This window comes from Rhinolophus sinicus, linkage group LG10 (assembly GCF_036562045.2).
Source record: "Rhinolophus sinicus isolate RSC01 linkage group LG10, ASM3656204v1, whole genome shotgun sequence".
NCBI classification, from domain to species: domain Eukaryota; kingdom Metazoa; phylum Chordata; class Mammalia; order Chiroptera; family Rhinolophidae; genus Rhinolophus; species Rhinolophus sinicus.
In genome coordinates this window covers 41,798,692-41,814,508 of record NC_133759.1, presented here as the reverse complement: position 1 = coordinate 41,814,508, position 15,817 = coordinate 41,798,692, and the positions used below count along the sequence as shown (strand labels likewise).

Genomic DNA, 15,817 nt, shown 5'->3' with positions numbered 1-15,817 from the left:
CTCTAGTGCTCTTGAAAGAGAACAATATGATGACATCATGCCTGTCCAGTCACCCAATTCCAGCATGTCTGAATACCCTAGCTCATTGTATTGTCGTGCCCCAAATGTTAGTCAAACTTTCCCAGTATGTAAACGGAGGAGCCAGAAATAACTTTATCCAACAATGACGGAGCTATAAACCAAATCATGTTTTTCAAATGCAGGTCCCAATTCATTAGAGGATCCTAAAATCAATTTAAGAGTCATGATCCAACTTTTATCTAAATTAAGTAGAATGCAAAGAATAAAACAGGCAAATCAAACTACACTGTGCAAAGTCAAGGGAAGTTTTGTTTCCCGAAGCTTTTGTATCAGGTATGCCAATATACGAGTACAAAGGTCACAATATAAATGCTTTTCAACTCTGTGCCATGGTCAAAAATGTTTGAAAGCCATGGTATCAGGTGCCAAGAGGAAAGACCAGGGAGTAAAGAGGAAACGAGAGGAAAAAGGAAAAAAAATCAGGCCCAGCTGACCTGCTCAAAGGAAAGTGCTGGCTAAAATCGTCCTAACCTATGCACACAGCAACTGGTTTACTATATTGATGCAGAGGCTGATTGAAAGTCACCATGATCTTGGAGGAAAGAAATCAATCTGAGAAAACAGTATGAGTGCAACTGATCATTATGTTATGATTAACTGGATAGGACACAAAAATATTCCATACATCTGGGCATAGTTGCCATAATCACAAAAGCTTGCACTCTAGGAATGCTTTACTTGGAAGGATTATGATAATGTATGCTTCATCAATTAGTTTTCAAACGTCTTCATCAGACAAGGAGCTAGCAAATTTCTAGGAGCAGATGCAGCACCTGCAAAAGCTGCTTTCTCTTCCTGTTCCCTCTGCGTCACTCACACCAGCCTCATCCAGCTTTTTCTGATCACATGCATACTCATTAGACCAGATCAAAAGTACTATCCCTTCCACCCAAATCCTCAAAAACAAGAAGAGGAAAAGAGTCCAGAGATGTCTGTAATCGTTACCATTAACACGCAGGCAACATTTTTAAGAGAATTTTCTTCCTGTGGTGCTCTCTTAAAATTATTTTAATGTAAGTGAGGAAGTCAGCAGCTACAACAGGATTTCATCAGAAGATACAAGAACAAAATCTCTACCAAAAATAAAACATTTTGTAAACATCACAAGAAAATGAAGTATCATGTTAAAGGTATTGTTTTAAATATTAGTATACAAATGTCCTGTCCTTTTTGTATAAATTTTGTTCAATTTTGACTACTAAAAAATAAAAGTTAGAAAAAAGGTTGGGGTCTTCCCAGCACCAGCATAAGTGATCACTGAAAGGAGAGATTCCTCAAGCACAAGGAAAATTGGCAGTCTCACATTGTATTTTCATTAGGTACCTTCCAGGATTACCCTGGATGCTGATTAAATCAATGTCTCATGAGCAGTGGAATGATTATTTTAAGTAAATTTATTCCTTCTAGGCCATCCAGATAAGAGACTATTGTGTTACTACAAAACCACCATTTCACTATTGACTTGGGCTCTACAGTGTACTATTGAGATATTTCTTTTATTTTCCACTAGTAGACATAATGAAGCCTTAAGGCTATCAGGGTATTATATACTCAAGTCCTAATAGGTACTGTTCTCTTCAAAATGCTAAAACAATAACATCTTCAAACATGCCTAAGTTTTGGGTTCTCCATGAGCAAAAGAAAAGAGAATCATTTAGGTCACCTACATGAGTTGGGAAACTGATCTCAAGTAGTAGAACATTTTTCTGTTTGGAATAAGACACCCAAATCAGATTACATACACAAGACTGTTTTAAAGTGTTGAGGAGAATGTTAAGTTTAAGAGCAATTTATAACAAAAGCAAAAATAGAATTTAATCTAGGGCAGAGACAGCTGAAGTCAGGCTGAACAAGCCCAAATAGGTCTTCAGAAATCTACTTGAAAGACTGAACTTAATGCTCAACTTTGCCTACAAATTACATGAATTTTCATACTTACATTACTCGGTAAAAGAAAATACATTGAACAGCTGGTTTTTGAGCTCTGCGCTCTTAGGAGTGGTGCACAGAGAGCCACAGTAAAAAGTTTTAAAAGTTTCTCGAAAATGTTGTCTACATGTTAATAAAGATTTTAGATATCTTTGGACTTTTTTCCTCGTCTTTAGAGGTAAAAAATGATCCCAAGAAGCTGAAACCATTACAGAGGGATTCCAGGATTACGCCAGTTTATTCCTAAACCAGTTGGAATAGCAGAGTCCAAAGAACATTCCAGAATAAAGTCTACTCTGTGATCATTGTAGCCTATTATATGTATACAGTTGTCCCTTGGTACTCACAGGGGATTGTTTCCAGGACCCCTGCGGACACCAAAATTTGGGGATGCTCAAGTCCCTTGTGTAAAATGGAATAGTATTTACATATCACATATGCACACCCTCCCATATACTTTAAATTATCTCTAGATTACTTACAATATCTAATAAAATGTAAATGCTATGTAAATAGTTATACTGCATTGTTTAGAGAATGACAAGGAAAAAAGTCTGTACATGTTCAGTAGAGACCCAACCATCATTGGCCTAACTACACATTACATGTCAGCAACAATGTAACTTTTCTTTCCAAATTATTTTCAATCCATGGTTGGTTGTATCAGGGATGCGAAACCGGCAGATACAGAGAGCCAACCGTATATCCTTACTCTGCAATGGCTGTGTTCAATACAGGAGAAAAGTAAGAATTCCTCTCTCCCTTGACGGTATCATTCTGTTTCTATGAAAACAGCTCTCCCAAACTGTAGGCTCCAAGGAGGCCCCGCATCGATGTCACCAAGCATACCCAGTCTCCCCCTCTGTACATTTTATAGCTGCAAGAGTCTATATACAGTAAGTTCATAAACTCCATGAAGGCAGGGACAGCCCTTGCCCATCTATATACGTCACTTACACGTAAGCATTCAATCGTTGCTCACTGATGTGGAAACTACACAGGCCTCCAACCTGAACAGAGTGATCCTGAAGCTGGTTCCAGGAGAGAACCTAAGAAGGCAGCAGAAAGAAAGAAACCAACTCTCTACACTCAGGGCACCTGGAACCGCCCTGAGGTCAAACCTTCTGGTTTTCATTTGTATAAACAGTATTTCCTTTTACTAATCTTAACTAAACGTGGGCATTATAAAACAGAGAAATTCAAAATATTGTCTTACAGAAAAATTTCTAAATTAATTATATTAACGTTTAACAAAGTTTGTAACTAGCTATTCATAAAAGTCATTCTTGCAAATATTGTTCAGCAAGCAATTTTAATTTTGAACAGAACATTTAAAAACAAATATACCTTAGGGTGAGCAGGAAAGTCACTTTAACACTTGGGGAATAATCTTCCAGTGTCGATGTTCATTCTCCTTCTGCCCCTCCCCCACATTAGTGACTGTTCTTCCCCCCAATATTTGCTCTCTCTGAGCTATACAAATGGAATTTTCACGACTGTTTTCCATTATGAGATGTACTGCACACTTCCAATGACAGGAATGATCGTGGATGATTTTTTTCCATCTCTAGTTCCCTGGTGGTCAATTAGTCTATCAACCAACACATATTTCTCTAAACTTCTAGACAGGTAAGAAGTATCCTCATTCCAGACCCCACGAGAGGAAGCTGGGAAGGAAAGGACTTACTGCAGTTAACTGTTCAAGTCCTAGCAATCAAAGACTTACAGGTTTGGGCGCTCACAAATAAAAATGAGGATGCCAGGCTGTTGTCTCTGAGGAAACCAACCAACACTCACAGCTGATAGCCACAAGACCACGTCGTGCATCACCTAATTTTAGTATAATGCAGGAGACTAGAGGGCATAGTAAAAAGCAATTAAAACCCATGCCTGACTTACGTTTTTCATCGTCAGCGTGCACCAAAGATGCTGCCCTTGACAAAACATCCAGTGGCGTCTCCATTCTTAGTTGGAGCCTAAAAGGAAAAAAACAAAAAGGGAGAAATAAAAGAATTTAAACAGCATTTGAAAGACACTTTTATTTTTTTTTCTGATTATTCATTGATAATCATCTTTAATATCTTGATCTAATATATTTTACCCTTATTTATATCTTTTGAAAGACACTTTTAGAATTTTGGTTGGTAACAATCAGAATGAGTCCCCCAAGAAATGCAAAGCACTCTTCTGAAGATGAAATTCTTCCCATCCTGTGAAGAAGCTGAATGGACTGGGCTCAGGAGCAGATAGAGAAAAGGGTTAAATTCCATTCTGTCTACTAAGCTAACCCTTGCAGATTCCAGGAAGCAACTCATGTCAGAACGAAAAGACAGGATATTGTGAATATTCATGCCCATGTTATTTGTGCTTATAAATGTTTATGTGTGTGTGCGTAATAACACGCCTGTACAGACACCAGTAAAAAACAGTTTTCGGAACAAAGGCTGCTCTATGAATATAGCATTACTACCAGTCGGAGATTTTTGTTGTGGTGGTGGTGGGTTTATTGGTTTTAACAAAAATTACTAAGACTGAACTATTCTGTTCTTTCGCCACCTTAGCTGAGGGAGTCTGCAGACTGTGTAGCTTAATGCATGCACGGTACGCACAAAAAGTTGTATATGGATTCCATCAGTGAGTTAAATGGTATTTTAAGTCCAATAGGAATCTTTTTTAAAATGTCGTTTTATAGTGTACTTCATATCACCTCCACCTCTCACCAATTTATGTAGAACCATATTTTTAAATAAGCTTGCATTTTTATTTTTAATTGTTTTAAATTACAGCATACCTGTAAAAGCAAAAACTGCAAAAGATTTAAAGATGGTGGAAAACCTAGAAAACCAGGCTACTTTTGCCCAGTTTTCCTTTTCTGTATTTACACACATACACACACACGTAATTATTGGGAAAATAGACACACTCTATTAGTTCAACAACTGAGAAAAAAAATAACTGCACCCATTAGAGACACTCAGCATTTATCTGGCATTCAATTTGCTGAGCACCTTTGTATGTGCCAGTTACAACATGCAGCAGACCAGCTTTTCTTTGTAATATTCATACTTCAAGCCTCCAAAGAAACATCAGTTCTTAATGTTGCAATGTGATTTCATTCAGTACACATTAAATACCCACTAGGTGCTAAGGCGAGAAAAGTGAACACTGCCCAGTGGTTGCCTTCAAAGGGCTTTCAATCTGTACAGCAGACATCTCTATAAAAAAATTATAACATAAGGGAGCACTTTTCCAAAGTGTATTGCATTGGATGTTCCTACAAGAAAGAAATTTTTCGGGCCGGCCCGGTGACTCAGGCAGTTGGAGCTCCATGCTCCTAACTCTGAAGGCTGCCAGTTCGATTATCACATGTGCCAGTGGGCTCTCAACCACAAGGTTGCTGGTTCCATTCCTCGACTCCCGCAAGGGATGGTGGGCAGCGCCCCTGCAACTAGCAATGGCAACTGGACCTGGAGCTGAGCTACGCCGTCCACAACTAAGACTGAAAGGACAATAACTTGACTTGAAAAAAGTCCTGGAAGTACACACTGTTCCCCAATAAAGTCCTGTTCACCTTCCCCAATAAAGTCTTAAAAAAAAAAAGCAGTCTCTGAAAGGGTACAAAGAGCATGTTCCCCGAACAGTGGGAGCTCTGCATGTTAAAAACAAAAAAGAAAAAAAAGAAAAAAATTTTTCTGTGGCAAATATGTTTGGGAAACACTGGAATAAACCAAATTAACCATCTTACTTTCCTTCCTGTGCGTTTGATATGCTGCTGGACTTGACACAGGGGACAAACGCAGTGGGGATGGTAGCTCTGTGCTTGAAATCTCTCAAACTTCACTGGCCATTCTTTTAACTTGAAACATCTCTTAGAGAACACTTAGGGAAATAATGGATTCAGGTAAAATGTGCTCAGTGTCAAAACAGCAGTAGAAGTAAAGTCCTATAGAAATACAGAGGAATCCTGAAGGGCTTTGTGGAGAAAACAGAACTTGAGCTGAGCCTCTGAAGAACAAATATAGAAGCACTCAAGCAAGGAGGAAAACACAGCAGAATCCATTCAAGAACAAGCTGTCTCCATGGGCTAGAAGAGTAAAATGGGGATAGTAAATAAGAGACAAGGATGGAAATTATCTGGGGCCCCGGTGGAAGGACTGAGGGCTTTGACAGGATTTGAGCTTGGTTTTGTATGCATTAGGGAGTCGCTGAAATCTCTGAGCAGAAATATAACTTGGTCATCTATGTGTTCTACACAAATTATTCGGTGGCGCCATGTAGAATGGAGCAGAGCCATTCTCCGGAATGGAAAACCCAAGGCAGGGTGGAGGATTTAAAAGCTACAGCTATGCAGCATGAAGAACATAACAGGGGCGTTATGAGAACACTGGGGATAAGAGAGAACTGCCAGAGCTTGGAAAAAAATCTCAAGAGGCGAGAGGAGAGTCAAAGAAGACTGAATGACTGGAAGGGTAGTGGTGTCATAAACCCAACAGTAAATTTCTTCTTTTTCAGAGACAAGGGAGGATGAGTAAAATCAGAGCGGCATAAGAGAAAAACAAATGACACTCACAGTCCCAAATCTTCTGCATAACTTTGAAAAGATCTTGTCCTGTGAGTAAGGATTTGTGAACTTTTTCAAAGGTGGTGAAAACAAAGCAAGGTTTGAAACAGACTGAGAGGAAAAGGTTTGTTGAACTCCCAAGAACTCTATTTACATTCTCTTCACCCAAGCCAGTTTCCTATTCAGGCAAGATTTGGGTTTTAAGTCTTTTATTTTGATTAATACGGATAAGCATCCTTAATGCAGTATTTAGACTCACAATTCCTTAATTTCCCCCGTTAAGTTCAAGGACAATGCTTTCAAAATTCTAAACCCAAACAGATCAATATTAACATATGCCTTAAATTATATAAAGTATGCAGGCCCAGAATTCCAGCGTAGATTAGATATTTAAGTTTATTCAGACAGTATGAAATCGAAACCCCCAAGTAACTTATGTTCAAAGTAGACAGATAAAAGAGATTGGGTGTTTATGGTTCAACTACAGGCACCTGCCATCTGCTGCAACCTTATTATTGAAACAAACCAATTTTTATTGCAGTTATTCTGAGTTCAGCAAAGTACTCGGGAGAGGTTGAAGAGAACAGAAGATCCCTGCTTTTAAAGAGTCACAGTCTTGTTTGTGAACCTAAATTATGTGGAATAGGATAATAAAAAAATTTTAAAGAGAACATAAGACTAAATATAATTTAAAACTAAAATGTGTATTGTGTGGTAAAAGAGATCAGTGTCAGCTAAGTGGTCTTGGGGGGGGGGGGGGTGTGGGTGTGTGTGTGTGTGTGTGTGTGTGTTACAAAACGCCACACCAAAGGTTTCCTTCCCCAGTTTCTCTCCCCTGGGCAGTCAGTCACTCTCCTCTCTGACCTCTCTTACTCACCTGTGGATCACAGTTTAAATACTTCCTGGTTGGAAGGACCCTGTTTTATCCAACAGTCCTGTTGGATCCACAGACTGAGGAAAGGCACAGAGGCAGGAAGGAGAAGCTGGGACGGGAAGGCTGAGACCAGCCGTGTTAGAATTGCAAATCCTTGTTAAGAAGCAGAAGCAGCTAACTTTTGCGAGCATGATGTGGGTGGATTTAGAAAAGAGCCGTAGCAGACTACAGGCAGTCATCTTCAATCCCTGAGCATGCTAGGGATAGGACAGTAATGATATTCTAGTTGAGCAGTTCCTGGGAGGATGGTTTGACTTGAGGGGGTGATGTGCGGGGCCACTGGAGGCAGATCAGTTAGGAGACTTCTGTAGGAAGCAGGTATGAGGTAAGGACAACAGTGTCTGGTAATAACACAATAAAACAGGTGGGAGATGCAAACAAGGGACTAGGCATTATCTAGCCACAAAAGACCTAAGCAAATAAAGGTGAGCGATAACAGTAACTTTTTTTAAAAAGTCTGCTGAATTTTATATCTTATACAATATCACAGCCCAATACACCCAGTAAAACATATTAGTAACATGGGGGGAAAAAAACTAAGGTTACAGTATTTGACTGAAGGTCACACTACACTGAGAGGCAGATTAGCATAATGGCTACTTAAAAGGATGATCTTTGAATGCCAATCTGAGTTTGAATCAACTCAGCCACTTCCTGTCTGAGTGACTCTGGGACGTGACTTTACCTCTGTCTGTTTCCTCATCTGTAAAATGGAGATATTAACATCATCTCCCTCGGGGTGTTATGAGAAGTGACTGGGCTTTATATTAAAATAATTTTTTGTGAAAACATACTAAATAAATTGCAACTGACGGTAAAAGTATTTTAAAAAGACAGGGCACTGGACACTACTTTAGATAAGAGTAATCGGGGAAGATTTCTCTGAGATGAAGGAAAGCTGAGACCTAAAGAATGTGAGAAATTAGCCTTGTGAAGGGAGGGGAGGGGGGACAAATAGCATTTGGAAAAAACCCAAGACAGACCAAAGCTGGACATGTGAATGCGGAGGAGTGCTGCTACCTGATAGCAGTGCAGGGAGCACGGGGAGGAGGAGGGAGAGGGAGAGGGAGAGGGGGAGAGAGGGAGAGAGGGAGGTGCGGCTGGGGAGGTGGGCCAGGGCCAGATCATGAATACCCTGCAGGGTATGATAAAGCTGAGATTTTATTCACAGCCACTGAAAAGCCCTTGAATGGTCTGAATGGTTTTAAACCGGGGAGTTCCATGTCTGGTTCATTTTATAGCCTTTATGAACCATAAATCCTCTACTACCCTTTGGCAAAACATTACGCAGCATCTAGAAAATAAATCTAAGTACATCCCAATAGTCGTCTCATCTCCGAGATAGATTTTACAATATGAGATCATGGGAACCAAAAATCTAATCACTTAAAATGCTAACACCTGGGACTTAATAGCAACATTAAAGTGAGAGGAAATGTGCTTCTGGAAACAGACAAAAGTACATTCTACCGTATTGCAACCCATTTCTGCTCTATCCATTCACCTTCTTTCATGGCTGCAGGAACATTACTCATGATGAATAGAACATACATTTTGTTTTATTTCTTTTTCACGCAATGGTCATGTATTTTCTCTGCCAGCCCACATTCTGTTCCTCAGGATCCCTTATCGTTAATAACATGCTCTTCCAAATAGCTTCCAGTTGAGAATTAGAGAATAGGTATCAATTCTCAAGCTACTAAAATTTAGGGGCATTCGGTGCCAATGACAAGCCTTCTACAAAGCAAGGTCCCATTTTGATCAATGAGAGGACTAGAGCACCTCTCTTGGGAACAGAGTTACGGGGTCGATCAGATTTTTGTTTTTCAGGCAAGGGAATGGAGTTGTAAGATCTGTTATGGAAGTGTTCCAAGGTGAAAGCTACGGCTTCTGGGCTGCTCCACTCCTTGGCTCTTCTAGTAATGGTGGTTAACTAGTATAGTTATGAAAGAGTATGAGCAGGAGGTGGAAACCAGCGGGGCTGGGGAGAAACACATTCAAACCTCCTGATGTTCCTGCCACACTGTCACTTGGCCAAAAGCCAGAAACAGGAAAATACCACTATCCTGGGAGACTGTAGCATCTCCAATTTTCCAGATGCACACTCTTCAGTATCCCTAATTCCTGTTGGCCCTGTTCCATCACTCTAGTCTCCCATCAGGACCACCTCCTGGGCTAACCCAACGTGGCCTCACTAATAGAGTACAAGCATGAACTACCACACCCCAGTACAGGGTGTACGGCCCTTTTAACCATCGAGAATTTAGAGCTTTCACTGGGTATCTTCTCTCTATTAAACACCACATAGAGACGGTACAGAAAAGGAAAAGGAAACTCACTGCCCTGGAGAAACTTCACCGAAAGTGATGACACTGGGCAATTTGGCTAGCTGTCCATATCAATGAGAGGAATAAATGAGATGAAATTTGAGACCCGGTGTCCCCAGATGCTGGTGGCCACACACAAGCATAGTTTCAGGCACATCAGGTAGATGTGAGTTAACTCCTAGGTGTCTTCCCCACAGTGTTTCCTAATTGCTGCCCCACTAACTTCTTGCAAGGCACGTTCTCCCTGTTAACATCCAATTCTCAGACCATCCTCTCTGTTCTTCCCGCTAAAAATATCTCTCATTTGTGCAATGCTTTTTTCTTGTCACACTTTACCATCTGTTAAATCAGGAGAGCCAGGAGTTTAGCTTCAGAAACCGAAGGTGAGACACTTTCCCTCTAATCAACAATGAATCACTGAAAGCCTGTTTTGTTCTAGGCTCTACTCTAAATGCCTAACACTAAATGTACGGGGCCAGCTAACCTCTCCAGGACCAAGTTTCCTCGCTTAAAGAAAATCATAGTAAATAACATTGCCTACTTCATAGGTCCTACGCTTGGCATGCGGACTAAATGGTATAATGTAACTAAAAGTGCCTTGCTAACTCAAGTAAGAAGTACATGTTCTCATTTACCACTACGACCGTCTTATAGCTACAGAACATACTTTTCCAAAACGCATTCACATAAATCACCTCATCGTATTCTCACGGCGAGTTGACCAAATATTATTAGTATTCTCCCACAGATGCAAAACCAACATGCGAAGGATATAAGTGACTTCTTGAAGAAGCCAATACTGGAATCCAAGGCTCCTGACTCACCAGCCAATGCTATTTTTACTCTTCTGAAGCTGATTTTCATAAAGTCCTTCTGGAGAAAAGCACAGTTATTTAGCGTAAGTTATAAGAACAAAAAAGTTAAAAAACAAACAAAAAAAAAAAAAACCTGCCCTCAGCAACCGAGGCAAGGTGAGCTGCACCTGGAGACTATCTCAGGCCAATAACAGGATAGCTTCTGAAGGAAGCAAGCCCTCTCCTTCCAGCATACAAAAACCATGCCATAGTTTACTTTCCTTGAACAGAGACAAGTATGGAATCACATAAATAGAAACCAAGGCAGGTAAGGTGCTCACACCTAGTCAGTTGATGGCAAGAGTGGGACAAACAACAGAGACTTCAGGGCCATCAGATTCCTGGGGCCACAGCCACACAAGAATTAAACATAAGCCCTAAGGACTTCAGGCTCCAAGAACAGGCTCAATAAGAGGAAGGATGGCTTCTACTTAGTCACACTCAGAAAACCTGTTAACCTGCAATGGATAACTGTTAAGGTTATCCAGCAGTGTTGAAGAATTCAACTTAACTCGGATACTATCTACCTGGAGACAGAATCAGATCCCAAAGGTAAAGGATTCAGCCCCACAAGACTGCCCTCCACTTCAGACACCGGTCACAAGCTAAGGTTGTCACCTGTGCTTCTGACTGACTGGCTATAAGTTCCCACTGGCTATTAGACCCCTTCCTTGGGTTCAATTAATTTGCTAGAGCAGCTCACAGAACTCAAGAGAAACATGTTACTTACTAGATCACTGGTTTATTGTAAATGGTAATAACTCAGGAACAGCCAGATGGAAGAGCTTCCATGCCCTCTCCAGGAAGGCCATGCTCCCCGAATCCCCACGTGCTCACCAACCCAGAAGTTCTCTGAACCTCATCCTCTTGTTGGATTTTATGGAGGCTTCATTACCCAGGCATGATTGGTTAAATTGATGGCCCTTGGGAATGAATCAACCTCTAGCCCCTTCCCCCTCCCTAGAGGTGTGGGCGGGAATGAAAGTTCCAACCTGCTAATCACTAGTTGTTCTCCTGATAACCAGCCCCATCCCCAGGTGCTTCCAAAAGTCACTTCATTCCCATAACAAAAGACACCTTTATCACTCTCTCCACTCAGGAAATTCCAAAGGTTTGGGGAGCTGTGAGTCAGGAATTGTGGATGAAGACCAAATATATATGGAAAATTTATTTTAGTCATCTGAATGACCAAATATATATTTCTTATAAATCACAATATCGCAGCCACATTCCTAAATAGAAGCCAGCCCATATTCAAAATACTCTTGCAATAGTCATACTACCAAGGATATACCATAAACAGATGGACCCTTTGCTAGTAAAGCTTTCCTTCTCTAGGCATGCCCCAGGAATGAATAATTGACCCACATTGCCATCATTTGAAGCACCACACCAGGTACAATGTCAGGAGGACCCAGCCAGCTTCCGCTTACATCCAATTTCTTACTTGCACACATAATCCTTCCTGAAAATTCACTTGAAGGTCAAATGTCTAAAATTTGAACAATAGATCTAACATGTTCTATGCTTATTTCCAGCGAATCAAAAATACGTGTGTAAAATCCCTAGTTAGGCTTCTTTCAGGTGCTTGCCAGCTTCAAGCATAAGCCCCATGAGAGCCAGCTCTGTGGGCAGCCCTTCCATTGTCTTAGAAACCTAAACACCTTGGTAAATTGATATAGGTATGTACCCTTCCCATAAGGGTTAAATGCTCCACCCCACCCCCCAAAACCTCCGTGGGAAGCAGGTTTACAGGTTGGGCAGCCATCAATCTCTTCTTTTCGGAAGTGGCACACATTCCGTATCAGGAACCAGGTAGTCTCAGATGCCTGCCATCCACCCAGCGGTGCCTGCTGCTCATCTCCACCTCCCATCACATCAACAGAGACTGAGGTCCCGGTTAGCTTGGGCTGAAAGAGGGTACCACTCTGGATGGAAATCCTGGAATGAATGCTCAATCAACCACTTTAGGTTTTCCGACACTGAAATAGCCCAAGACTTGATTCTGTTGACCTCCTCAGTCCCAGGGTTGGGTGCAGGGGAAATGACAGAAGGGGGTAAGGATGTGATATTTAGTCTGATGGTCCTGGCAATAGGAGCTGCCAAACAGTGCAACCATGAAATAACTAAAATCCTTAGTTATTATAAAACACAGATTGGTGTCAGTGTAAACTGCATATGCACAGACTGTATGAAAGCTGACCATGGGTCAAGTTGAGGGCCATCTATGCAGGCTGAAGCTATAAAAAACCAAACTCAGGTTACAGCATATTTCAGGACCTTTATTTGAGGCTGCCTGGTGCTGGGGTACAAGTTCTTACGGCTGATGAAAGTTCATCCATCTCCCCAAAGTGTCCCCTGGAAAGTAACTGCATGGTGGGCCCAAACTGACACCACTGCATCCAAGTGGGAAAAATGAAATTCACATCTGGACTTTTTGAGCAGCCTACCAATTCCCAACATTTTTCAACACTGTTGTCACATAAAAATAAACTATCCTTTTCGTTCTCATATTTAGGCTATTATGCATCTGTCTCTTCCTTTTCAAGACCTAGGCGTGAACAGCACCCACATATGAAATAGAAGAAGCTTTGGCGTTTTTAGTTTACTCCAAATATGCTTATTCTTGCCATTTATTTTATTTGGCTATTGGAATTAACCATTCACAAGTACTGAGATGCCACATCCTCTCAGGGACTTATTATCCCCAAGAATGAGAGACATAAATTTGCATCATGCTCCAACTTGGGAAACTTCCCATAATATCCCAGGTCTAACTCTCCAGTTTCCAAAATCTCAACTCTCAGCCTATTAACAACCTAGATAGTCTTCGAACCCATGACACCTTGTATCATTAGGAAGTACTCTAGTTATCAACATCAATCAATTCTCATTATTCACAGTAGTGATGTTCTGTAAAGTCTTAGCAAACAGCGAATACTGAACCATTACTCCTAGAGGAAAGATAGGGTTAGGTTCCTGCGAGCCTTTGTTTGCAAGGTTTTTGTCAACTGATCAATACATAACCTTGTTTCAAGAGTGTTTCTGTTTAAAGACGCCTTCTTTAATATCTGCTGTTGATTCACTAACATTAAACTCCTGCCAACAGCACTGTAACTCCTGCCTAAACAAAGTTTATCTAACGCACATAGTTTTTCCGTAAGGCACATCACAGCATCCTTGCTCTTAGGAACACTTGACAACCCTTCAGCATTATGCTTGGGGGGCTATTTTACATAGCAAAACCACCAACAAAAAGCCCTCAGATGAGAAAAACATGGCACTAAATGGACCGAAAAAGCACACTTGTTTACAGTAGGAGACCTTAAACAAGAAAGCAAAGCACTGACTGCCTTGTTTGACCTCAGCTGGGAACATGCACTTCAGACTCAAATTTTTCGCCACTCTGCATGGGCATGAATGACTGCAAAAGTGGCACAAATACTGATTTGGGGATCACAAAGAAATTGTACACAAGTTTACAAAATACGAAATACATGAATAATGAGAATAATGAGATCAACTGTGTCTATTTATTACACGTGAGGCAGGAGATACAAAGTACAAAGTTTTCCTTCTTTGCAAAATAGCTATTATACTGTATCCCAGGTAGAAAGCATTTTTCTGGTGTCAGCACCTCCCACATACACTCCTTCCCTTACTACCTGGGCAGTTTATACTATCAAGATTTGGCAGTTCAATTTCTAAGTTGTTGTTGATGATATTTTAACGTGGAACAGATCCTACATGGCTACAGATTGATTAGCAGCACTCACTCCTCTCTTCGATTAAGCTCCCACATACAGATTCATCAACTTTAGATAGGCTCTCTAAAAAAATAAAAAATAAAAATAAATTTTTTTAAAAATCACAAATGAGCCTCAGTTCACATATCTTGCAAAAACTTATTACAAAAAAATAATTCTCTGTTGCCAGGTTCTCATAGCAACAGCTTATCTAACACAGGCCAAAAACAGACACCACAGTGTCAAAATTTTAGTTACATTAGAATTTTCCAATGTATTTGACTTTTGCCTCCTGAGCTTACAAGTTTATTTTATTAAATATATTGAAAGTTGCAAAATAACTTTTATTATGGTTATTTTACTTATTATTTTATTACGGCAAAACTATCCTAGAGATACCTGGAAGAGACACAAAGTAAAAATCTTTTGGATTTTTGGCAACCACCAGAGGTTGGTAACTAGGCTGATTCCATAAGGAGTTAAAAGGAATTTCCCATTACAGAACTTTTGAAAGTGAAAGTTTTAGTTTCGTAATAATCAAGTCTATAAGAAGTGTTAGAGTCTTAAGGTATAGTTCTAAATCAGTTGGGGAAAGTGGTATCGACTGTTTATGAAGCTCTCTCAAATCTTCAAAGACTTATAAATAACGTAACATAGAATACTTTTTAAAGTACACATTATTCCCTGTAATTTCTGAAACTCTGTGATATATTGAAACAGATATTGTCATCCCCTTACACAGGAAAATACAGCACAAAGGTTAAGTAGAAATAATTTTTCTGGTCACCAACTTAATAGGTGACAGAGACAGGACCTGAACTCAAGTCTCCAGAAATAAGCCAGAGCTGTTTTTATTACAACACACACAGAGTTTGGAATGTAGTCCGTGGTTATTTATAGCAAATTATTTTCTTAATTGTATTGTGTTTTGGTCAACAGAAAAATTAGTTTGCATTCCCTTCCAAATGGAAAGCAAAGGCAGGCTGCCCAGAAGTGTGAAAAAATAGTGGCAGGGGAAACCAGTGTGGGAGTAAAATTTTGCCAAAGTTAGACAACAAATTGAGGGGTTTACACCATTTTACCATGGGGGCGAAGACTTTTCAGCCAGACGCAACAGGAAACGAACAGAAAAAAACACACATAAAACTGTGTCTTGATTACGAGACAACAAACTTCCTAGGAAAGTATTTCCAAACCCATTATTTAAAATTAGAGCACTGAGATTTAGAGATGATAAATACAGCCTTCAGGCGTTGACCCCAAATCTCTCCTTTAAACTACCCACGCTACTCCCCTCACAGTCATGCGCAGACTTCATTAGCTGCAAGCAGGAAACAATGAACGTTACAAGTCTGTAGACTCAGAGACTAGAGCAAAGAGTTAAA

At 40.3% G+C, this 15,817-nt stretch overlaps 1 protein-coding gene across 4 annotated transcripts in view; it reads right to left on the bottom strand.

Moving 5' to 3' along the window:
• The window catches only part of VGLL4 (vestigial like family member 4), a 143,894-nt gene that overhangs the window by 125,765 nt on the left and 2,312 nt on the right, over positions 1–15,817 (bottom strand). For 3 of the 4 annotated variants that reach the window (XM_019732657.2, XM_019732658.2, XM_074312984.1), the window contains exon 2: positions 3,910–3,986. In XM_019732657.2, the coding sequence (XP_019588216.2) occupies positions 3,910–3,973 (64 nt within the window). In that variant the 5' untranslated portion in view covers positions 3,974–3,986. Of the gene's footprint in view, positions 1–2,967; positions 3,060–3,909; positions 3,987–15,817 lie in introns of those variants that run through there. The other variant, XM_074312985.1, reaches the window with a different exon arrangement.